The following is a 24782-nucleotide window of genomic DNA, read 5'->3' as shown; positions in this document are numbered from 1 at the left end:
CAAAAGACACTTGGGCCTCTGTTCACTCAAAGGCACAAAACAAGCCACTTGCCAAAGGTGGCAACTTGGAGATTACATTCCAAAACGCTTGTGCTGAGCTGCTTTAATGCACTGCTGGGCTGGTTTAGTGGGAGCTAAGGACGCTGTTAGAAAGGCAATATAAGGCAGATGTAATCCTCTCTGTCAGCAACACAGCCGCTGCTCCTGGCTTTGTGTAACGTGGTGCTCATGCTGCATAATTGCTGGGGTATGGCACATCTAAATTCAGCAAAGCTGAGGGGGTCTGTGAGCAGGGCGGGTGGATTCCGCATTCTGGCACCTCAGTAAGGCGGGAAGTGGCAGCATTGTATAAACCATAGTTTCAGCAACAAACCTGGGGCCTGACTTAAGCATGAACATAGGGACACGGCCAGCCCTTAGCAGAGGTTTTCATCTGTGGAGAAGAAATGGGTCTTACTGAGGATGTGGTTCCACTAACAGGCTAAAAGTGTATTTCTTTGGGGGCTGGAGTTTGACTGATCGGGTCTCCCACATGTTGTCCTTCATATGCACGTATCAGAGAGCTGAGAAACGGACTTCCTCTGTTCCTGCTCTTCCCTGCGGGGGGTGGGCGGTGAAAGGGTAGAGCAGAAGCTAAACCTTTTGTGCTCAAGAACAGGAAGAACGGGGAAGAGGAAAGCAGGGTGTATGCAAAACCCCATCGTAGCTGTGGAAACCAGTCCCGCGGTGGTGGCAGGGAGGGCTCAACACCACAAATACTGCACACAAAGCCTTGTGTTTGAGCAGTGTTCAAGCCCTAGCAGCAATGCTGGGACTTTGCCTGGGGAAGCAATGTAAGATTTCAATCACCCTGGAGGCTTCTCTGCTAACTCAGAAAATCACTGTAAATGGATCAACTGAGGCATCCAACTGATTTCTGGGATTTAATATTTTTTGCACTTATGCTAGTATTTGTTGGTGCACAGTAATTGCAGTAGGTAAGAATCCAACTGTTTATGTGCAAAGATGAGTTTCCTCCACCTGGGAAGGTGAGAAGTATCCTTTTCTATCTTCTTTGGTTATACTACCAAGCCATGAAATTATATGACATGCTTTAATAAACTTGTAATTTATTTTAAAAAGATGTAATGAAGTTTCAAGTGGAAGTGTGCTTTACTGGTCACTAATATGCAGCTCTTGAGTGACAGCAGTACACCCCAGGATTACTTTGTGTAGATCTCCAGCTGAACAACTGGAGATCTCTTGAGCAAGTTAAAAACAAACAAAAAATCCAATGCCCCTGCCCTGGATGAGGCTGACATAGAACTAGTCACCAGTGGAGTCCCCTGTGACCCTATGTAAGTAATGACTATACCTCTACTTTTCCACTAGGCATCTAGTATTTTTGTCTAAAATTAATTTAGCTTCAAATTTCAGGTGCTGCCTGCAACCATACTGCTCAGCACAGTGATGATTCTTAGACCCTCAGGCAAGCTTTTATTAGTTCTACCATGTAAAATGCCTTCTCATTCCGAGCAGGTGAGTAGGAAGCCCATAAAATGTGATTTTGGCTTCAGTCAGTGATTTGGCCGTTTGCTTTTCTTTTGATGCTTGATCAGGGGCAGGCGGGACACTTCAGGAAGGTGGATTTCCACCAGTGTGTCAGAGGAGAGGATGCTTTTTCCAGCCGTGCGCAGAGCTCAGCAGGCTCCTGCCTCTCTGTGTCCTGGTGGTGCCTCGCAGCCCACTTCAGGGACGGATGTGTTCACAGCCACGTACCCACTGGAGCTCCCGGGCGCTTCTCCCGTGCTCCTTCCATCCCTGCAGATTTCACCCAGCCGTTGATGATGCTCGCCTCCAGCCTGCGCACCTCTGTGACGGACGGGGGGTCAGCGGGGTTGTGTCCTCTAGAGAAAGCAGAGCAGTGGGGACTGGTCAGCAGCCCTTGTGCCTCTCGCACAGGGAAAGCCAAGCCAGGGAACAGAAGGACAGAAACTATCAGTTTTGTACTTCATATTTATGCACTGGAAAACAAGTCACAGTGTCCCAGCCACCAGGATGTTGGGAAGCACTGGTGGCTGCTGCCCTCTCTGCTCCAGAGACACTGCTCCAAGAGACACTGGACTATTTCACATGACTGATCGCTACAGGCTTGTGCCAATCCCTGTGCAAGAACAAGTTCCAATGGAAGTCTGAGAGGTTGGTGCTGAGTTCTGCACAGCCTGGCTTCCCTGAAGGCTGCGAGAGCCCTGTTCAGGGGAAGAAGGTTGCTCTTCTACAGTTACACCGTGACAGGCTGCTTTAAGTAAAGCATCTCCTGGTTCTTTGGACTGGCCAGCCAAGATCAAACACCCAGGGCAGCAGGGTTTTGTCAGCCAAAGGAGATTTCAGTACTTACCGGAGATCTAGGTGATGAGCACCTCCTTTAATGGTCAATGCAATTAGTGAAGGACTGAGGCTGCTGTTTATCTGAAAGGAGAAGGAGCAGAGACAAACTCTCACCAAGTTACCTGGCAGAACTGGACATGAGTTCTGACAATGGGAGGACAAGCTGTGCAGGGGTGAGGAAAAGCACAGGAAGAGATCCTTGGTATGGCAGATACCATGTGCATGGCTAACAGTCCTAACGAGCCAAATCATCTGCCTCAAATGAACTGAAGGTGAAGATGAAAGATGAAAACCGTCAGCCTGTTCCAGTACAGGCAGTTTGAAGTAACAGGCTCCTTTGAGTCCATGTACCCTAAGCAGCCTGTTCCACTTGCAGCTGGGATTGCCAGGGAGCTCCTGTGTTACAATCAAGAGCTGAACTACCTCAAAATCCAGTTCTCGGTCATTTTTTAACTAGAGCTCTGCCACCATTCTGAAGTTTTGTTGAACCCAAGCCAAAACACACCCTGAGTTGCTGCTCACAGCGACTGCTTGGTCTCACACAGTGTGCTGAGACTGGAGCCAGCAAGGAGCGCTTGGCTGTGAACACTGGGACCAAGTCTCGAAACAGAGACGTGCCAGGTTGTGGTTCAGATCCTGGGTGTTGGGTGCTCCCCAGGAGGATCCTGCTCTGCCTGCACTACTGCATCTGCATTCCTGGATGATGGATTCCTTTCAAGGTGTCCCTTGTTAATGTCCTGAGGCTCCTGAAGGGTTTAGCATAAATCAGCCGCTTGCAGAAACTCCAATGGGCTCAAGATGAATCAATCACCAGCCCTGCTCTGAGAGGGAGAGGGGAGAGTGTATCACCTGGAAAGACTGCTCTCTGTGCCCGGGGAGCAGGAGTGCACACACTTACCCCACCTCCAGCCCATGGGTCCAAGTCTCCATTTGAAAAAATGATGTTGCTTGCACTTTTCAGGTCTGAAATTCAGAAAGATGACATTGGAGAGAACTCTTTCCTGCCCATTTGCCCAAACGTATTTGGCTACTGCAGCAAATAGGGCAAGTACAGAAAACACAGGAGAATAAAACAAATTCTTGTCAGTTTTTAGGATTTCCACTTCTGTGTCAAGGAGGCACAGAAAGGCCTGTTTGGGTCAAGGTAGCAGAAGGCTGTGACTTTCTGCCAGTGCTTGTTAGAGCACTGTGCCTGTACCCACGGAGCCCAGCTGGGCAGAGGGTGGTACAGTCAATTACAGGGAAATGCAAAGGGAGGAGCAGCCAGCACAACCCACCTCCTCCCCAGAAGTTTGTCTGCAGCCAGCGTGCTCGTGGCTTCACGCGCCATTTGCTCCAACAGTACTGCTCGCGCATGGCTTCCGTGAAGGGCATCTCAGGGAACATGTCGGTCACGTTGTTGCTGTTGAAAGTTAAGTTGATCTCGGTGCAAACCTGAGAGAGGTACAAGAGCTGTCATGGGGCAAGGGGATAACCAGGGCAGCAGCTGAAACCTGCTGGTGTCACCAACACCTTACCTGGTAGTCCCAGGCCTCAGCGTCCGAGCCGGTGCCGCAGCCTGTGGGGTCAGCACAGGACTGGTACAGCTGGTATATGTTGTAACACTGTGCCGAGCCGGAGGAGTTGTAGAACACCCCTGCCAGGCGGAAACACAGCACAAAGCCAACCTGTCAGTACCTCTCTGCTGCCTCCCCCACCGCCTCCTGCATGAACCTCATGGCCGAAACCAAGCAGAGAGGCAGCTATCCCAGCTGGGCAAGTGGGCTGGGGCAAAGCTAGCAGGGTCTACACCAGTGTTAGATAATGGGCCCGACTTTATGCCAAAGCTTTCATGTGATCTCAAGCCTGGCTGTAGGATATCCTTTGCTTCTGCTGTATCCACGGGGAAGAAGAGGCTGCCAGGTGCTCTCTGCTCACACCAAAGGCCAAGTGACTGGCTCGCTAGTCATTGGGAGAGCCACAGCCTCCAATTCCCAATGCCCCAAAGAGCAGGCTGTGTACAAGACCTTAGTTGAATGCTTCAAACTGAACAGGACACAACTGCTGAGACGCTCCCACACCCTCCCTGAAAGTAGCTGTTGTCTGAATCCATCAGATTTAGTCAGAGGGCCAAGGCTAGCAGATCACAGACAGGATTTTGTTTGACTGTTGTTGGAGAAGGGACAGATGGCATGTGCAGGCTTGCCCAGATGAAACAGGACCTGACCAGGCGACCCAGCGAAGCGTAGTTGGGGAGCTGCCCAAGAATAAGCTGCTTTTTGTGCGGATGGGTAGTTACCAGATAGCAAGGAGGAGGAATGCAGCTACGCCAGTGGCCAGCCACTGCTGCCAGTGTCACAGCCCACAAGCAAAACCCACAAACACTGTGGGTTTTGTGCAATAACCAGCTCTCAACAGCTTCACTTGCAAACTGCCCCAGCAGCTCTGTGCGGGACACAGCGCTTAGTGCCAGCAAAGCACTGGGCAGAGGCTGTGGAGGAGGGAGGCTGCTGCAGCCACTGCCTTTGGATGGCTCAGTGGCGCGGGCAGCACAGCCTCAGCTCCCTCCAAGCATGAAGCTTTTGGTTCAGCTGCCAAAGCCTGCCCAGGAGATGCACTGAGTGTCTGCAGAGAAGAGTCCCGGGGCTGCTGCAGGGCTACACAGTGTTCAGAGCGATGCTACTGGGCTCGCAGGCCAGCACAGCCAGGCTCATGTCGGACACGTACCTGGCAAAACTCCTGGAAGGGCTCAGCAGCCTTCGCTTGCAGAGCGCACTGTGCGACGTGACACTGGAGGCAGAAGGAGTCTGCTTTCCAGCCCACAAGATCATTTTAGCCTCAGCAAGTAATTACTGCAAGGTCCTTTTTGTTGGAAATCTGACAAGAGTGAGGAGTCCAGATGGTAACGTCCGGCTGAAAGCCGTCAGTGCTGCCGGGCTGAGGAATGTTCTCAACTTCATTTACTCCAACAAACTAGAACTCTCATTGCAGAATATTGAGGAGACCTTCAAAGCTGCAGAAACCCTCCTGGTTCGGGAAGTGATCAAGCTGTGCTTTTGCTTTCTGGAAGGTTGCTTGAACTGTGAGAACTGCATGGATGTTCTTAACATCGCTAAAAAACTTGGCCCAGCAGAGCTGAGACAGAAAGCCATGTGCTACGTAGGGCAGCACTGCAAACAGATCCTGGCTGATCCTCAGTGCTTGAAAGACCTGGATCGAGGAACCCTTTGTGAAATTTTAGACAGGACCAACACCGAGGGATGCAGCGAGCTGGAGCTGCTCAGAGCCACCATGAGCTGGCTGCAGCATGACCACACGCGGCTGAAAGATGCAGCAGATATTTTAAGGCGCATAAGATTCCCTCTCATTCCTTTACAAGATCTGCACAGATATGTCCAAGAAACGCCTCTTCTGAGGCTGGATTCAGGCTGCCGCAAGTACCTGCAGGAGGCTCTGAATTACCACTCCCAGCTGTACGCTCAGCCAGTCCTGCAGACCCAGAGCACAAGCCTCCGCTCCAGTTCCACTGTGCTCCTCATCGCTGGTGGAAGAAGCACTGACAACCGTGTGTGCACAGAGATGTGGGCTGCAGACCAGAGCTGCAGCACCTGGCACAAGGTTGGGAACCTCTGTGTGCCTGTGTACAACCACTGTGTCACCATCATCAATGACTTCCTTTTTGTCATCGGGGGACAGTGCAAATTTGACCCCACAGGAAAGCAGCCATCAAATGAGGTAAGACAGAAGAAACCTTTGGCCTTGGAAAACTCCTGGGTGCAGGAGGGAGGGAAGGAGGGAGTCGTTCCTCTTGCCCACCACAGAACTCCCACCTCGACATATTTCTTAAAGCTCTGTGCAGTATAGAAAGCTCTTGGGAATACAGTTTCCAAACTCTGTGGGAAGCAATCAGGTCCTGTCCTGGTCTCACCTTGCTGCCACTATAAATTGTCATCCTAATCCGTACACAACTTCCACAGCACAGGTTCAGACACGTCCACATCAGTCAATCAAGCAACGCCACGAGTGCTACTCCTGTCCCCACTGCTGGTGCTATGGGATGGGACTCGCACCGGGAGGCATGGCTAAAGCCCCCCACTTCACTTGAGAACTGCCCCTTCCTTGGCTTTGCCCTTGAAAGGCAAATCTGCTTCAGCTCCCAGGACCTTCCCTTTCTACCTGGAGAGTAAAAAGACTTTGTGCAGGATTTTGTTTTCCTAGATGGCTTCAGTAAGCTTGCTAGAGAAACAGCATGTTTTTCTTTCCCATGCTTCCAGGGGGCTTATTTCAGTGTGGTACTTTGTTAACAGTGCCCCTGGAAACAGCAAGTCTCTTCCACTGCTTTGAAGGCAGGAGGCAGCTCAGCTGCAGTGCAGTGGAGGATGCTGAAGCAGCAGGAACATGGCACTAGCAGCTAGGCTACAGCCCGAGCCCACCACTCACCACGTGTGGTTCTGCAGATGCTGTCCTGGGCTTCCTAACCACGACTGACAACACAAGCCTGGGGAGGTATTTACTGCTGAACAAGATGGGAGTGAAAGCCCAGCCTTAGCAGAGTTGCTGTGCCCCTGTAGTGATGGCACCAGGGATGAGGGGAGGGGAAGCCACTCCTGCCATCTCCTGGGTGAGAACAGTGGGCAGAGCTCAGTGGCTCCCTTTACAACACACTCAAACAGTAGCAGAGATGCAAAATGTGCTTGTTTAAATCTCACTGAAAATTTTCAGCTGACATGTGCTAGCTGGTGTTTGCAACAAAGGTATTTCATTAAGCCAACACATTTTCTTTCCTGCTTGCTGCAAGCCGAGAGCACCATCTCTTCCCAGAGCCCGAGAAGGGCAGCAGGCATAACCCAGCCTCCAGCCCCACCAGGGAGGTAGGTACTGCTCTATCAGCTGGCTGGCACTGGAGGTCAAACCTGTCCTGGTCCAAATATAAAACCTTCCTCAGACCAGGGAAAACATTTATCAGTTCTTGAAGCCATGGGCGATGCAAGCTAGCCACCTGCCTTCTGCTAACCATCACTCATCTACTGTGATCCTAGGTTTTCCGATTTGATCCCCGCAACACTTCCTGGCTCCAGGTCGCCAGCATGCTGGAGAGGCGGACACGCTTCCACGCGGATGTGCTGTCTGATTGCATCTTCGCTGTGGGTGGTGGGACACTGCTGGGGACCCTCACCCGCACTGTGGAATTGTACCAGCCCGCTGACAACAAGTGGGAGTTCACAGCTCCTTTCCCCAAGCCAATTGCTGATCACGCAGGCACAACCCACAAGGGCATCCTCTATATTTCAGGTAATAAAGCTAGTAGAAAGCAGCATATTTTCATATAGTTTCATTGATTTTTGCTGGCATCTTAATGTCACAGTCTAAGCCTGCACCCGCACCAGTAACACCCACAGCTCCAGTGTCCCTTTCCTGCTGTGTTAGCACAGTCTCACTGCCCTCTTGAGTGGCAAGAGTTATTTTCTTCCCAAGACATTAAAGGTGACATCATCTGCTTGCAATCCACACCTCTGCTCGCCTTTGACCTCGGAATCCTGGCTAAATCCCAAAGCTTTGCTCTCTGAAAAGGTAAACCAGGAGCGGCCATAGTCTTGGGGATGGGATTAAACCCTCGTATTAATTTGAATGGAAGACGTGGGACTAAACCCTACTGTGTGGCTGTGTTAGTCTGTACAAAAAAGGAACAGAATGGAGGCTCTTACCCCTGAGCCCACACAGCTCCTGCCCTACACGGGATCCTCAGTCTTTATGGGGACCGTTGCGAGATGGCCCTGGAGGTTTAACAACAAAGCAGCAGAGTTGAAACACTTCAGGAAACGGTTGTAGGATCTTTAGCTTTTGCAGCTACTAATTTGGACTTGAAAGATAATCTTTGGTTTGTCCTAGGAAAAGAACTGTGCTGTTTGTGTTACTGCCTCTGCAGTTAAAAGCCATGGACCAGGCTGCCATCGCTGGAGGTTCCCTGCTTCGAAAACCAGCTACGGCCAGCTGGGATCACTCTTCTGATCTAGTCCTGGTGAACTTCAACTGCAGAGCTGCAATGAAGGGCATTTCTCTGTGCTGGACTTTACAGGCGAGGCCCCAGAGGCAGGCAGCACAGGGGCTGTCCTACCTTGCAGCATGGCCACCAAGAGCAGGGATGTCCCCCACTGGGTCAGCTGGGGCAATGGCTGAGGCCCCAAAGTCCCTGCTTTGACTCAGCTGGCCCACAGTGCCACAGGCAGCTCATTCAACCTCTGCTGGTCTCAATTCCTACCAGAGAACAAGAACATAATTGCCTCAGCTTCACACCATACCATAGTGAGCTAGGCTGGATAACACTGTACCCACTGGGTGTAAGATCTTGCCTACCTAGAGCATTCATTTCCGTCTAAACTAGTGGGGTAACTACCAATTTGATTTGGCCAGCCCACAGCAAAGCCCAAGCAAACTGAAAAATTAAGAGCATTACTTCAGTACCAGATTTAAACAAAAGCTCCATGCAGACAAAGTGTCCACACTTTGTGTCCCCACGTGAGCTGGGGCTTATGGCCAACCTGAGATACCATCTCCCTTGTTGGCAAAGACTCTCTGCAGGCTGGAATTCAACAGGCAGACAGCTGGAGGCATTTACCCTTCCCATAGCAGCACCGCCCTTCTGCAAGAGCTTTTTATAATGCACCCCTGCAATACACCAGCGAGTGCCTAGTGAGGAGAAAAGGTTGACAACAGCACTGGCAGATTGGCTCTGACCTTCTGTCAAAGACCTAAAGTTCAAAGAGTTTTGAAAGCTTTTCTTTCAAACCACCATTTTGTGACTGCCTGTGCTAGAAGCAGATTCCCTAATTAACGCTCTTCCTGGTTACACCTAAAATACCTCCAGAGCTTCACTCCAAAATCTTTTGTGGAAAACTATTTACAGAAAGAGCTGGAACTGGTTTGGGGCTTTTGTTTTGGTTTTTTTTTCTTTTCCTTTAAAATACCTGAGCTCAGGTTTTAAATTTCATACCGCATCAGCTCTGCAGAACGGTGTGAAATTTTAAACGCAAGCTTCTCAGGTATTTTAAAGAGAAAAAGATCAGCTCTGCTAATGTGTGCAGAAGGTTTGCTGGATGTCAGAGAGGATGATGGACAGATTTTCAAGACTTCTGCTTTCCTTCTAGGGGGCTTCTCAGGGGGTAAAACCTTACGAGACACTTACAGCTACCTCCCTCGCCTCCGACGCTGGATTGGTAACAGTGCCATGGCTTTCACCCGCTGTGATCACGGGATGGCTACAGTCAGGGACAGGATCTTTTGCATTGGAGGAAGGACACTAAAAGGAGTGAGTTAATTTGTTCTTATAATGCCAAATGTGCTGCAAAATGATGTCTCTGTATTGCTAGGCCCTCCATGTTGTATTCCAACAGGCAGTAACTTTATTATTTTTGGCCTCTTAGCGGATCAGCACAATTGCCAGGCCAATAAGCATATGCAAATGGGCCTGCCATTACAATCGTGTGCATTGGAAGCTGCCCTGTTGTCACACTCTATTTGCTAGAGTACAAAGGCTGTTTAAAGCATTATTATTTTTTTTTTTAATAAAGAAAACATGGTGGAGGTGCAGCCTGCTCACACAGGAAAACCTAAGTGTAGAACTGGTCACGTACCTTCTCCAAATGCATTTATCACCTGATTTTTGTTGTTTGAACCAAGAGGGGGAAAAACGCTGGCAAATGGAATGAGATTTTAGGAAAGACGGGATCAAGTCCTGGAATGCAAATGAATTATTTTCAAACCTGTATTTCCCACCTCTGAAAGAGGAATTGTGTTCATCACAAAGTAACAAGAGTCTCACTACCTACCCTTCCAGGGAGGGCAAACTGGGAAGAGACCTGGCTGGGACTGAAAGCCTCACTCCAGCAGAGTCCCATTCCCTGAAGCCAAGAGAACTGAGTTTTTCAGGAGTGATAGTTTTTTAAAATGATCTCAAACTGAGATCATTGAGCAATTCCCTTTTAAAGTGTGAAGACTCGGGGTCTAGTCCCATTTTACCAAGATGGGTACAGTTTCTTTTGAAGGAACACACGGATGTCTTAGAGTACTTAACTGCTCACTGAGGAAGGGATAGAAATTTATAAAGACAAACTGCACATCCAGGCTGACACCAAGTTTGTCCAGATGACACAAACTCAGTTATTGTCTACAATTCAATACAATATAGTCCTCTTTAGATGGTTTCCTTCGTAATGTGTTAAATGTCCAGAGAACAGGGAGGACGTGGGCTATGCCAGTTCGAGCAGGTCCCTGTAGCAACTTGCTCAGCTCACTCCTCAGATTTTCCAAGAAGGAGAAAGCTCCTTTAAAGCCGTGCCATTCTGGTGTTTTATTCAGTTTCTTCCGAGGCTCTTCTACATTGCTAAATGTGGATTGAAAATCTGGCACCCCGAGTCCCATGGTATTCAAACAGATGTTGAAACACTGGTTTCCTTTATCATCAACCAAGCAAACCTGATGTGACAGTGACACCCACTTGTGGTGTGATATGATGAGTCAGTGTTAGTCTGGTTCTTTGCAGGCAGAGGAATGGATTCACGTCAACGAGATGGAGTATTATTGTCCTGTGAGCAATCAGTGGACAACGCTAACACTATCCCCATTCAACTGCTGCCAGTTCAGCATCACAGCCCAGAACACTACGCTCTACCTCGCAGGCGGTGGGTCACTGCAGCACATGCAGAAAGAAGACAGCGTTTTCCTGTACGACACAGAGGGGCAGGTGTGGAAAAAAGCCAGTCCCCTGCCTACAGCTCTGGTGGATCATGCCTCTTGCATGATTAAACTGTCCCAAGTGAATGTAGCTAGCTGGTGAGATGGGGAGAAGCATAAATGGCTCCCCTGTGGGCAGAAGGAAGAAATCTACTCTCAGCTTGTTCATCACAAAGAAACAAGAGTCTCACTCTGCCTCAGAAACATAGTAGGATGTAAATAAGTCAAGCAGATCTGACAGCGTTTGTCAAGACAGTAGTATTTTAACAAGTCTTCTATTTGCCAGCCAAACATCTTTAGCAGTGATTTGGAATTGGTATGTTTTTGACTTGGTGCTATCATGGTGACATGCATAATTTACAAAAAAATAACTACTTCAAATCCTACTAAGCTACATTAAACCCATAAGAACTCCTTAAATCAGTTTTTTGTCATTCAGAACCTGCTTTTCTGTACAATGTAGAACTTATTTTCAATGAGCGACTTCAGAGATTTTACGAGGAAGTCTTCAAAAGAGCTTTGAATTCCACCTTTAACAATTTCCTTACAATCATTGCTGGCTGACAAATTAAGTACAGGCAGAGATACATATGCATGATGTATTTAAGACTGTCTTCCCACTGGATTAAGACCATAGGGCACTGCAGTGACAACTTTGTTCTCAACAAGCAGACCAGAAAACTTCCTTCAGTGAAGATGCATTGAACCTGTGTCTGCTTGAGCCAGAGTATGGGTAAACTTTTAGAAAAGAACCAAGTGTCTTAGGAGTCCTCATCTCACAGACAGTCAACAGCTAAGGGGCTGGAATGGCCAAAAAACCTGATGAGGATAAATTTGGAAAGGTGCGAGAATGAACCCATGGCCACCACAGACATGCCGATGGACAGAGCCAGTATGGGGCAAAATGGGAGACTGGAGTCAAACCAGCTCCCATGATACACAGCCCACACAGCAACGCAACAGCTCTACTTACAGGTGCTTCTAGAAAACAGGACGCTTAACAAAAGACAAAATTAACTCACCAACAAGAGCAGCCAGGCCTTGAATTGGGTCTGTGTGGGCAAGGATTTGTTCACAGCCGACCTGGAGGAGACACATTACAGGCAAATTGCAGACAGGATAGTTAACAGTCTCTGCTCCGCGGAAAGGCTAAGCTGGAAGATTCATTAAAATTGCCACTTAGACATTTTATGGCTCAGCAGCTTTCCAAGGGCCTAATTGCAACAAGTTTTTGGGGTATTTTTCCTCCCTTCTAGCAACAAAATACATAGAAACAAGGAGACAGGGCTTTACCAAGGTAAGCAGCTGTGCAGAGGCCACAGTGATAGAGAACATTTCCTCGATCCCACAATCAGAATATTTGAATTCCCTTCTCAAAGGGGGTGGGGGTGGAAGGGGGAGGATGGATTATTTCCATTTTACAGCTTGTTAAACAGACCCTAGAAGGGAACTAGATTCTCAGGGGAGCTAGAGACAGCACTCTCTGAGTCCCAGTACATCATAGCCTGAATGACCTCTTGCATATATCGCTCCAGGTAGGACTCAAACCATAAATGCCACAAGGCCAGAGGCAAATGGTGTGGGATCAGCATGGTGTGCAGCAGAGAGCAGCAGCAGGCAGCTTACAGCACACCAGAAGAAACCAAGGATTGTAACAGCAACTGGGGATCTAGGATCAAAACTGGGACCTTTCCAAAGCAGTTGGTGTCTCAGAAGTCTTTGAAACCTCCTGAGAACCAGGCCCCTTTCCTATGCTTTGCCATCTCCACCTCTCTTGAAAGTTTACAGGTTTCCCAGTCCGCCAGCAGCAGACATTTCTCTGCATTATCCGCTGAGGTATGTCATCTTCCTGGGCAATACTTAGAAAGGAGGCCAATTTTTAGGTCTCCATCCCTACCCACCAAGAAAAAAAACATCTGTGAAACTGTGTTGAAGTGGGTTAACAACAAAACTACATTTTTTTAAAAGTTACCGGTTTTTAGTGTTTAAAAGCTGAACTCAACAAGCTTGCACAGGTCTTTGTGTTTAAGGTAAAGGCAGAGCAGGGCAGGAGTGGCTCCAGCAAACCCTCTCTGATTAGACTTAGGGCATTTCAAAAACAGCAGTCAGCATCACAGAGAAGTTTAAAATTTGTAGATTTATTGTCAAAGTGCAAGGGCTGCAACAACCACCACCACTTGCCTCTTTCACTATCACCAGTGGCATGCACCTGACAGTGCACTGAGGTGCACAGCAGAAACCACGACTCTCACCCACATCCTGGTACTCACCTTCACGGGATTGGCAGGGAGGTGACCCATGAAATCCGTTTTGTAAGGATAGTCCATCATGGCCATCATAGTGAAGGCATTTCTAGCAAACCCAAAAAGCTGGTAAACATCCTCCTTGTTAGATATTTTATTGCATGTGGCCATTTTCCTGCTGATTTCATTGTAGGCTGCAGAAGGAAGGAAAATGAAAAACACAAACTTCAACAGAGGAAAATAATACCAGCCTTTAGTATCTTGTTTCACTCAGGAGTAAGAAGATGCCGTTAACACACAGATGAGGTTTCTAGTGGGAAGGACAGATTACATCTAAATTTACACACACGTGGATGTTCAGGCACAGCCTCCCTGTGCAGCTTCAGGCTGCCGCGTGGTCTCCAGCCCCCAGCTTGCCCCTTGCAGAGGCACCACCACCACCCTGGGGAGCCCAGAGGAGTTGGCTCCCACTGCAGCAGAAGCAGTCCTGGTGGGCACGGTGAGAGGAACTACTTGGTACAAGCCTGTCCTTGCTGGTGCCCTGCCTGGCTCCCTCCCCAGGGTCTGCTGTGCCCTGCAGGGCAGCCCCCCGGGCAAGCTCTCATGCAGGAGAGCAGGGTATAGCATGCAGGCCACACTGCGATTCATCAGTTGGAAGAACTAGCAGGGATTAAAAAAGAAAAACAACAAAAAAAGAGCTCTTGGGAGCTGGGTACATTAACAGTAAGAATTGCCAGTAGGTACACTCCTCACAAAGTCGCAAAGGACTCCTGAGATGCGCCTTCAAACTTCAGTGTAATGCAGAGAGGTCAGCCGTAGTCAGGAAACCAAAGTGCCTTCAAGATGCACTCATATGTCTTTGCATTTCTACTGGGGAAAGCTGCTCCCTTCTTTTTCATCCTCCACATTTTAGAGTCGTGGTTCCTGTCTGTCTGCATCATGTTCCTCTACAAGCCACCCACTGCAGCCTGGCCGTCTTTATGTGGAAGCCCAAGGTCTGTGACCTGCCTCTGGATACTCACTTGAGAGCCTAGGCCTTAAATACAACCACCTTATCCACCCTGATGCAGTAAGTGCGGCCCCAGGCAATCCTTGAGGACTTTGGCTATTTAACTAATATTTTTCCTGGTGTGACCCAAAGCTAACTGGGCTTTGGACCCCCAGCTCCTCCAGCAGCTCCAGGACCAGCTCCTGCAGCGAGGCAGGGGGCACACAGCCCCTGAGGTGCAGCACCACAGGCCAGGCCAAGCCAAGCCTTGAAACAGACCACGAACCCACCACAATCCTTCCAACACCACACAGGGCTCCCAGGAGATGCTGCATCGGCCCCTGGTATCTGCTCTGGCCTACTTGGGAGACATTGCAGACATCTTCACCAGCCTCTGTCCTCCGCTTCACCTATCTGCCCAAGATTGGAGATGAGAGACTGTGATGGCTGCTTCAAAACCTAGATTGTGTCCAAATATTTCTTGGATATGTCCAGTGAGCTGAGTCACGCAGTTGTCATATGATGTGGGTGTTAAGGATGAGCATCTGGTGAAATACAAGGTTTTACCAGCATAAAATGCAGGTGTTTTGCACCTGCAGGTGGTTTGGCACTTCGGTGCAAAAAAGATGGTTTCATGAACACTGTGCAAGCCCCCACAGAGATGCTTTCATTTTGGTGTCAGTTACTAATTTTAATGCTAATTGAAACTGTTCTTTAAATAAAAATCGTGTCAGAAGGAAGAGGCAGCCAGGTGGGCATCTGCATTGATTTAGCTGAACAATTGAAGGCCCAGCTGAAGTAAAACTGAGTCAGTCTTTTTCCAGGTGGCTGGGAGTGCCTGCCCAGGGGAACCCCCTGCAGGGCTGTCCCTCCTTACCTCCGCTCAGGCACAGATCCTTAATCTGCTGGAAGGCTTTGCGGACAGCTGTGACGCAGCCTGGGCTGGATTTCTGAAAATCCTGAAGGGACAGAAAAGACATGGGATCACAGTTGCACAGAGGAGACATGTGTGGAGGCTGCACTGGGAAGAACTGCCAGAAGTACCAGGAAATGAGAGGGGTTACTGGCCCACTGGTCAGAACCTCATCTGCATCTCCAGGAGCAGTGATACTGGTGTTTCCTGCTTGTCCTGCAGACAATCAGCACGTCCCAGTAGAAGCCAACAGTCTGCATATCTGAGACCAAGCAGCAACTGTTTCACCAGGTCTCGCTGGGAAGAGCTGTTAGACAAAATGATTTGCACTTAGTGGAGCCACTAGACTGTACATGAAGCAGTGAGACACATGCCTTGGCCAGCACATGTGAAGAGGGTGCCAGGCTACTAGGCCTATAAGTTTTTTGTTGTTTTGGTTTGTTGTTTTTTTTTTTATTCTTTTCCAAACACACATTAGATTTCTTCCAACTGCACTTTGTCTACGAGAAGGAGCCACGAAGAAGGCAGTTATGCATGGGGGGACAGAGCACTGTTTTTTCCAAGGCCTGCTTTTCGTCTTTAGCTTGCCAGTGACCTACCAGGTGACCAAGGTGGCCATGTCCTTTTTCTTGGGAAAAACACCAATCTGAAAAAACACTTCAAGGTGTTTGAAGAGCTGTGGCTGGTTATGCTGGTAGAACAAGTTGTTTCTGTGACTGAAGACTCTAGCAACCGAAACTCTCTTCTGTCAGCTTGTAAGGCAGTTTGAGATCTGCTGGCAACCAGTGCTTTGTAAAAATAAGAATTATTAGGGCTCTTTTAAAGTCTGTTTACCCTGCTAGAGCAATGATTAAATAACCACAAATCACTAGCTAAGCAGTTTTCTTACAAAGACTCAGCCTCAACTAAAAATAGATTTGGGACCTTTCTTTTATTCCTAACTCTGCCTTTTTGTCTGATAGGCAGGCTTAGAGAAATCACTACTGGAGTTTTCCACAGTTTACTTAGGCATCCCTTTAGGGGTTCCAAATCTCCTTCTGGATGTGCTTCTTGATCTTAATCTACTAACGGCTCTAATTGCAGCATGAGGAGGGATCAGCCTGGGACAGAGAAGCAGGTCTGCTCTGGCTGCCATGATAGCAGTGCTCCCCTCAGGGCACTGCTGGAGTGCTGCAGCGCTCTCAGCATGCTGCGGACCACCACCTGTTCCAATTCCCCCCACAGACCTTTATGGACTTGGGAACAGCTCAGCTGAGCTGTCGCAGAGGCAGGAGGCATTACAGCCATTCCAAGGAAAGCTCTTCCCCCTCCAGGCTGCCAGCTTCACTCTTTAGAATCACAGCTAACTCAGATGTCTAAGCTGACCCAAGCTAACGGCCTGGGCAGCCCCTGCAGCAGTAGCCTTACGGGAAGAATGGCAGATGTGGCTGTGTGTGTAGTACTCACACAGGGGCTTTCTGCCTGGCTCCAGGCAGGTTAGTTGGCATATATCACCTTGTCTTATGTAAATGCCTTATACAAAACAAACTTTCTGCCCTTTGCTCACTTCCTCTGGGAGCTGGAAAAGCTCAGTAAAAGTCACAGAGAAAGCTGCTGAGAGACAATGCACTCTGACTCATGGGGAGAGAGCTCGTGCAATGGCAATGATTCGTGAAAGGTTTGTGTCTTCATTAGTATTAATAGCTCTCAGGGGTGTTCTCTCACCAAGAGGAGCAACTGAATTCAGATTTCAGATCCACAGATTGCTTTTATGCAAATACACTGAAGGTGGAAAGAATTACTTTGAAAACAACACAAAGTGCTTGCTTAGAATCTCAGCCCAGAAGACAGCTTACTACTGCAGACAGAATATATTTTAAAATTAATTGGAAAGTCTTTTCACATGAAGAGGTCAAAGGCCTAACTGCAGGGGTGTGTAGTGACTCAGAGCATACTCACAGCTGAAGCAAGACAGAGCTATCAGCTGAGCAGGCTTCTAAGAAGGAATTACCTTCAACCAGGGAAAAATTCCCACTGCAAGGCCTGTTAGATAACTAAGTGGTATTACACTTTTTGTTTTAAAATGTATAATTTTAAGATGAGATGTCTTTTATTCTTTTATATACTTTTATTGTGTTTGTATTCATATGATGGTCTTTTCTTTACACTTACAAGTAATGCTACCTGTCCTGTAAGTCTCTGCATTGAAATAAAGCTTTCATGTATGTAAATAAGAGCAAAAAGACCGCAGGTTTGATACACAGGTAGTTCATGCAAAGCTATGTGTGTCACCCAGATCTAGAAATCCACATCAAAAAAAGAGGCAAAACAGACACCATCGCAAGATTTCAGTAATACCAGGCAGTACACTTCTTTTCTTATAAACTACATGTAAGTCAGTTCCAAGCAATACTACCTTCCTATAGGTCCAATATCCTCAAAATGTGAAAGCCACATTTAAATTTTGGTTTTAAGTGAACCTAGGACACCTTGCATTTTTTTGGTTAATGGAATGAAGCTCTTCATTGAAATGCAACCATCTTAGGACAAAGAAACTGCTGTGAATCACTGATATCAATGCAAAACACAGCATTTTGGGAGAGGATTTGAAGAATAATTTATCCAAAGGGGGTTCAGCCAGACACAAGGGAAAACTTTCAGGCTGTAATATGGTTAAGTCACTAGAAATGGGGAAGTGAATCCTTAGTGGTACTAAAGGTGCTGGAACCGAGTTGTGTTGCTCATCAGGGCAACTTTGGGCCCTGAGCTCCCACAGCTGGGATGTGCAGTGCTCAGCCATCACGTCTGCAGCTGCTGCTTTTCCTTGCAGGTTCTCATTTAATCACACTCCCTGCACAGCACTGATGCTGTGAAGATAGATGTCTGTTTAAACACACAGAAAAGGAAAAAAAATCCAGCCTTCTTAAAGGAAAAAAATGCTTGTCCTAAAAAGAGCACATACTTACTGCTGTTACATCCCTGAAAAACTGGGTGGGGTCTCCAAGGCCAGCCACAGACAACAGAGGAGCACTGGCAGCTAATGCTCCAGCCACAATGTTTGGGTATTTCATCCTCATGTAAGCACTCAGCATTCCTCCATAGCTGCCACAGGATAGACAAAAGAGTTATTTCCTTAACAGACATCTTATAACATAGTAACACAGCAGTTTGGGCCAGCATTCACAAGCTTACCTAACCCAAGGCAATAAGAAGCTTATGGATATCTAGTAGATGCCATCCTCATGTTAAAAGCAAGAGAAGAAGCTTTGTTTCCTCCCATGGCAAATGCTGTCCTGCTTCATCCCTGCCATATTTCAGTATTCTTCACATGGGTTTAGTGCTGCTCAGAGCTGCGGCAGATTGAACTCTGATTTACACACATGGAGCTGTAGTCTAATATGAAGCCCAGCAATCAGGGTTTGCTGAATCCCTCTCCCCACCCCAGGACAGCTCCTGGCCTTTTTTACACTAGTTACTGGCATGATAAGTCACGGTACAAACACCCCTGAGATCAACAGTCCAGCCACCACCACAGCGAGCTGGAAGCTTCATGATAACTGTGAGGTCAAATGCTTGTTAGCTCACTGCAGCTGAATTGGAAGCCCTGTATTCGGTGGAAGCCTTCTAAATGGAAGCATCCCTCTGCTGTTAAGCATGGGGAGCCATTCAAGAGACAAGGACATCACATCAACACAGCTCTGAGCAAATGCTTTGGGGAAGGACCTGCTAAGAAGCCAAGGGCAACCAAGCAGCAGGCTGCAGAGCAGATTTACAAAGGAGCCTACAATGAAAATGGCTGGATGTTGTTAAAGAGGCTGTGTTTAATAAAAACCTGGGTGGACCCTGGGAGAAATATTTTACAGTTTTCTGTATTTCCAATGTTCTTATCCTGCAGGAGCAATTTCCCTTTTTCTGCAGTTCTAGCTCACTCATACACTGAAGATACCTAGAAACATCCTGTCAGTGGTGCTTTTCCGAAGCAACCACAAATTGAGACTAATTCTTGATGGGAGGGCTGATTGGGACATGGTGATGAGCTCTTGGGAGCTCAGCCACAGGTGCATCTGCTCTATATTGGATAGCTTAAAGCTCTGCCTTTAGAACTTGCTAGATAGATCTGTGAGGACAGCACAGCTGTGGCTGGGAAAGGATGCAGAGAAAGGAAGGAGCCCACACACACTTTACCTGCCTCCAAAAGCAATGACAGGGCAGTCCACAGCACCGTAGTGCTGCTTAAGCTCAGTAATTAACACTGCATAGTCCGCGAGGGCTTGTTCCACGGTAAGCAGACCAGTCTTCTTCAGCTTTGTTGACTCAAGTCCAAATGGAAGAGACTTCCCATAGTACCTCTGAAAGGAAAGAGGTATGTTGCAGAAATTGTGGTGTCAAGGTCTGGGTCTTCTCTGTTCTCACTACAGAACTGGGATAAGTGTGCACAAATGGGAAGTGGTGTCCTCTAACTTGTTCATAACTGAGGAAGTGCCTTGTCTCCTGCATCTGATAAACAGAGACCTTCAGGATATATTCTGTGCAGGATGGACAGTCCATCACAAGCTAGTGGGTGCCAAGTGGGCCCTCGGCACACGTGTCTCTCCTGAAATCCCCAACAAGAAAAGGGAACAGGGTAATCTCTTCATGCATAAGTTGTGGAATAGAAAATTTAATAGAATGGTGTGGGAAAGGTTGGCTTGGGACTTCATAGGCTAGAGAGATTAAATATTATCCAAACAAAATAACTCTCTAGTGCAGTTCAAGGCCTGTAGAAGCTACTTAGAAAGGACTGGTCTAAGGCAAATACACCACAGCACAGGTTTTACTGAAACATTAGTCCAGATCCTGGATTGCTGGTAGGCACAGTAAAAAAAAGATTCAGAAGCCATCATTAAGTAAAGAAGAGCTGCTACCATGAGGAGAAAGCTTACAGCAGGTATACCTCAGCTTCATGGCAAGAAATGCTATTATTTTTCCGGACCTGCAGAAAGCTGAATTCAGTAATACTGAACAGAACAAGACTCTATAGTATGCGTAATGACTAGAATACTCACATGCTCAGCAAAAATCACAAGTGCTTGCTGTTCCTCTGCTAATTCAAATATGAAGTCAGAGTTCTGAGCAAAAGTCCAGATGTCACCTTCATTGCCAGTATAGAAAAAGATGGGTCCAGATCCTTTCTTCCAGAACTTTGCTGAGTAAGACAATTGACAGAAGCAAATTAAAAAATACCCAACACATGAGCATGAAATGATTCTACTTTTGGTAAGTTTGGGCAGGAGGTTACCAAGGAAGAACTCTGTGAACAGGCTGAGCTGGGGCATAAAGGTATTAGAAAGGCTACAGAAACCTCTCATTTGAGCAGGGGTAAATAAGAGCTTCTATGAGATCAGCACATGACCTGGAACTTCTGCCTGAAAATCCCTAAAATCTCAGTCCTGCAAAGCATTTATAAAACATAACCCCGAAAAGAGCAGTTTCCCATTTATATACCCTCATCCCAAACTGATGTATATATTATATAAATATTATACATTATAAATACCCAACTCATCACAAAACACTTGCACAGATGCCTTTTCCCACAAAATAGATATTAGGGAATGGCCTGCATCTTTCTGCTGTTCCTGCTGTGATGTATAACATAGAGCCAAGCTGTAAATCATATACCATAGAATGCTTTGGGTTGGAAGAGAATTTGAAGCTTATCCAGTTCCATGCCCTCTGGGCAGGGACACCTCCCACTACACCAAGTTGCTCTAAGCATCGTCCAACCTGGCCTTGAACCCCTCCAGGGATGGGGCAGCCACAGCTTCTTTGGGCAACCTGGGCCAGTGTCCAATCATCTTCATAATAAAAAATTTCCTCCTTATGTCAAATCCAAATCTACCCTCTTTCAGTTTAAAACTGTTGCCCCTTGTCCTGTCACTGCACGCCCTGGTAAAAAGTCTCTCTCCATCCTTCTTATAAGCCCCTTTAAGTACTGAAAGGCTGCAATAAAAGATCTCCCCGAAGCCTTCTCTTCTCCAGGCTGAACCCCCCCAAATCTCTCAGCCTGTCCTCACAGCAGTGGGGCTCCAGCCCTCCCAGCATTTCTGTGGCCTCCTCTGGCCCCACTCCAACAGGTCCACGTCCTTCTGATGTTGGTGGCCCCAGAGCTGGAAACAGCACTGGGGGGGTCTCCGCAGAGCAGAGCAGAGCGGCGGAATCTGCCCCTTGCCCTGCTGACCACGCTGCTGGGGTTGCAGCCCAGGAGGTGATGCTGCTCATATGATCATATATGTGATACCTGTAGAACATGCACATCTCTCTCTTTCTTATAGAATATATCATATATATATATGATGATATATGAAGATGATGTGCTTCATCCTCTGAACTGTTTATAACTGAAGGCAAATTGAGGCTGGCAGGACAAGATGACTCACAATGTCAGTGCTTGATTGTCTAACAAACAGTTGTCCTCACCAGTGCCCAGTACAGGGGGACAATCACCTCTTGGGCCCTACTCACCACACTGTTCCTGACACAGGCCAGGATGCTGTTGGCCTTCTTGGCCACCTGGGCACGCTGCTGGCTCATGTTCAGCCGGCTGTCCACCAACACCCCCAGATCCTTTTCTGCCAGGCAGCTCCAGCCGCTCTGCCCCCAGCCTGTAGCACTGCAGGGGGTTGTTGTGACCCAAGGCACTTGGCCTTGTTGAACCTCATCCCACTGGCCTCGGCCCATGGATCAAACCTGTCCAGGTCCCTCTGCAAAGCCTTTCTACCCTCAAGCAGGTCGACATTCCCACCTAACTTGGTGCTATCTGCAAACTTACTGATATATGAATATGATGTGCTTCATCCTCTGAACTGTTTATAACTGAAGGCAAATTGAGGCTGATGAGACAAGCTGACCCACAATGTCAGTGCTTGAATGTCTAACAAACAGTTGTTTTAATTCCTGTTGACTTTAACAAACATTTGAATTTAGCTTAGTCTTAAATTGCACAGGAATTGAGAGGGATAATGAATAGCTTTCTTCAACAACAGACCTCAGACCATCAGTTGAGTGTTGATTTCAACGCATTGCCACATCACCCAAAGGGACCCTCCAACAGCAGCTGTCCTACAGACACTGCTGCAGCATGTCACATGGGGCCATTTCCATTTACAGAGGCCTGAATTTAATTCTTGGCGTTCTCAACACAGACTTGCTAAAGCAGGATTTGGCTTGGAAATGGGTTTGAAACTTTTCATTTAGTGAAATTGCTGCTCTTTGTTACCGAAGAGGCTGATTTTCTTTCTGTGTTGCACTTGCTGTGGGCACCAGGTAGGAAACTGAAGGGCTATCTTTCCTCTGGCTTTTCTTCTGACATGCTTCATGGCTCGTGGAGTAAACAGCCGTTCACAGGAGCCAAAACCAAAGCAGACCGGTTGCTTAAAAAGGTATCTATTTTTAAACTGAAATCCCAGGCAACTGCCAGCTAACCTCAAGACAGTCAGATGCCTGGTTGTGAAATAATGGTCTCCTTCAAGTTCTCGCCGATAATCCAAAAATTCTGGTATTGCACAAGAAGCAGCAGAGGGGACAGGAACTACTCACAGGAATTTTGAGTAAGAAACTATTTGTAAGGCAGCAGAACTGCAATGTTAATGTTTTGTTTCTCACAAATATTATTCAGTTTTGCCCAGGACATACAGATAAAACACTTTAAAAAAAAAAAAACCAAATAAAAATTACACAATGCTTTAAACCAGGTGATCAGAAAGGTCAAAAAGGGCCACTTAATTAGTGAAATTTCAACCTTGGGTACGCTATCAAAATTCATGGTGTTCCCATATCTTTGGGCTGAACGGATCCATTAATTCACGCTTGGTGAAACGTATATGACTGGGTGCAGGTGCTGAACAAGCTGCAGAGCAAGAGGTGACATGAAGAAGGCGAGATGCTGCACTGGAAGCCCCAGACACAAGTGGGGTGTGAGGCAGCAGTAGGCAGGCACCGGGCTGGGCAGCTCTCTGGGCTGCTGCGATTCACAGCTGCACCTTTGCTCTCTCCCTGCAAATTTCTCCTTGACTCCTCCAAGCTGGCAGGACTGAGAAACATACGATGCTGGTTGTTGAAATTGCTGCCCTTTTAGTCACATGCTGGTTAGAAAAGCCTCCTCTCTCTTACTGCCTGTTGCACAGGAGATAACTCGTTATTTGGCTAGAAAAGAAGACGCTGCCGGCTCCTTGCTGGAAGTCCTCATTGTTCAGCACAGCTTAAGGCTATCTAAAGCTGCAGAATTTTAAACAACACAAACACTGACTCGAGAGGAGTTATCTTCACTCCTAAGAATGATGGGTACAGAGTGCAACCTTTGGGTCACTATTTGTTTTGCCTGCTGCATACAGAGCACTGAGTAAGAGTTGCTGTGGCCCACTGAAGATGTGTGCCCAGAGGCAGCCCCCGGGCAAGCCTAGCGCAGCTGCTGTTCTAGTGACCTCTTGCTCCAGAGAGGCCAATCCCCATCCCCACACCCCACTGAAGGGAAGGGGAGAAGGACAGGACAATGCCGGAGGGAATGGCTGGCTGAGGAGGGACTGGGACTCGGCTCAAACTGCCTCCTGGCTGCTCAGCTGCCGTCGTTTCAGTTAGGAGAGAGTTAACTTTTTTATTAGCAGCTGGTACAGGGGTATGTTTTGGATTTAGGATGAGAAAATACTTTTGATAGCACTGGCATTTTCAGTTGTTTCTGGGCAGTCAAGGCCTTTTCTGCCTCTCAGCCCACCCCACCAGAGAGGGCTGGGGGGACACAGAAAGGTGGGAGGGGACACAGCCAGGACAGCTGACCCCAACTGACCACAAGGACATCCACGCCATACGGCATCATGCTCGGCACATAGAGCTGGGGGAAGGAGAAGGAAGGGGGGACGTTCGGAATGATGGTGTTTGTCTCCCCAAGTCACCGTTACACTGATGGAGCCCGGCTGTCCTGGGGATGGCTCAGCACCCACCTGCAACAATCTCCCTGTCCTGCAGACATTCACCTTAGTCCTTGTCATTCCAAGATAAATTTTATCAGTCTAGTTAGGGTTGGGGGGGGGGGGGGGTCCGGGTCGGCAGACGGCGTCCCGGCCCAGGGCACGCACCGGGAACGGCGGCGGCCGGCGGCGGCGGAAAGAGGAGCAGGAGCGGCAGCAGCGTTCCCATAGCAACCATCCGGCTCGCGCCTCCGCTCCGCGCGCACGCGGCAGTCCTCTTGCCTGGGAACACCGGGCAGTGGGGTCACGTGATCCCGGGGCTGTCGGCATCACGTGGCGACCTGCCGCCCCCTCACGTGACCAGGCGCGCGCCGTGCCGCCCGGGGCACCGCCATATTAGGCGGCGCTGCGCGGGGGCGCCGCCCGGGGTGTGGCGGGAGGCGGGGACAGGAGAGGGGAGTCTGCTGCGTCCCAGGGAGGGTGCGGGGGGTCGGGGGTGGGGCCCAGGCGTGATGGTGTGACCAGAGACAGGCTTCTGCTTTATGTGCTACCTAAAAAGAAAAGAAATTCATTGGATATTGTAATCAGTGGTGGCCTGTGTTCAAAGATCAGGAAAAATGGCCAAAGAATGGCACGTTAAT

At 48.2% G+C, this 24782-nt stretch overlaps 2 protein-coding genes across 2 annotated transcripts; one reads left to right on the top strand and one right to left on the bottom strand.

The window, feature by feature from the left end:
- Window positions 1-1450: 1450 nt before the first annotated feature.
- Window positions 1451-24379, bottom strand: DPP7 (dipeptidyl-peptidase 7). The gene is made up of 12 exons (XM_014949708.1): window positions 24310-24379; window positions 20245-20384; window positions 19385-19548; window positions 18166-18301; window positions 15185-15266; window positions 13347-13513; window positions 12099-12159; window positions 3885-4003; window positions 3645-3801; window positions 3266-3330; window positions 2378-2448; window positions 1451-1886 (listed from the first exon to the last, which is right to left on the bottom strand). Exons 1-12 carry the CDS (start codon window positions 24377-24379, stop codon window positions 1745-1747), a joined length of 1374 nt encoding a protein of 457 aa, XP_014805194.1. The 3' UTR covers window positions 1451-1744.
- LOC106892507 (kelch-like protein 13) lies at window positions 4303-13372 on the top strand. Its single transcript, XM_014949732.1, has 4 exons — window positions 4303-6081; window positions 7386-7638; window positions 9492-9652; window positions 10886-13372. The coding sequence occupies exons 1-4, from the start codon at window positions 5023-5025 to the stop codon at window positions 11177-11179; spliced, it is 1767 nt and encodes a 588-aa protein (XP_014805218.1). The 5' UTR covers window positions 4303-5022; the 3' UTR covers window positions 11180-13372.
- Window positions 24380-24782: the final 403 nt, after the last annotated feature.

Source organism: Calidris pugnax, unplaced genomic scaffold, assembly GCF_001431845.1.
Source record: "Calidris pugnax isolate Ruff unplaced genomic scaffold, ASM143184v1 scaffold192, whole genome shotgun sequence".
NCBI classification, from domain to species: Eukaryota; Metazoa; Chordata; class Aves; order Charadriiformes; family Scolopacidae; genus Calidris; species Calidris pugnax.
This window is presented reverse-complemented; position numbering and strand designations above follow the sequence as displayed.

Bases quoted from the DNA above. Each gene is read 5' to 3' on its own strand.
- DPP7 (XM_014949708.1), bottom strand. From the start codon at position 24,379: ATGGTTGCTATGGGAACGCTGCTGCCGCTCCTGCTCCTCTTTCCGCCG. The intron at 15,267-18,165 runs GTAAGTATGTGC...CTGTCCCTTCAG, and splicing joins TTTTCAGGGATGTAACAGCA to GATTTTCAGAAATCCAGCCC. The intron at 2,449-3,265 runs GTAAGTGTGTGC...TTCTCCTTTCAG, and splicing joins ACCCATGGGCTGGAGGTGGG to ATAAACAGCAGCCTCAGTCC.
- LOC106892507 (XM_014949732.1), top strand. From the start codon at position 5,023: ATGCTACTGGGCTCGCAGGCCAGCACAGCCAGGCTCATGTCGGACACG. The intron at 7,639-9,491 runs GTAATAAAGCTA...CTTTCCTTCTAG, and splicing joins GGGCATCCTCTATATTTCAG to GGGGCTTCTCAGGGGGTAAA. The intron at 9,653-10,885 runs GTGAGTTAATTT...GGTTCTTTGCAG, and splicing joins GAGGAAGGACACTAAAAGGA to GCAGAGGAATGGATTCACGT.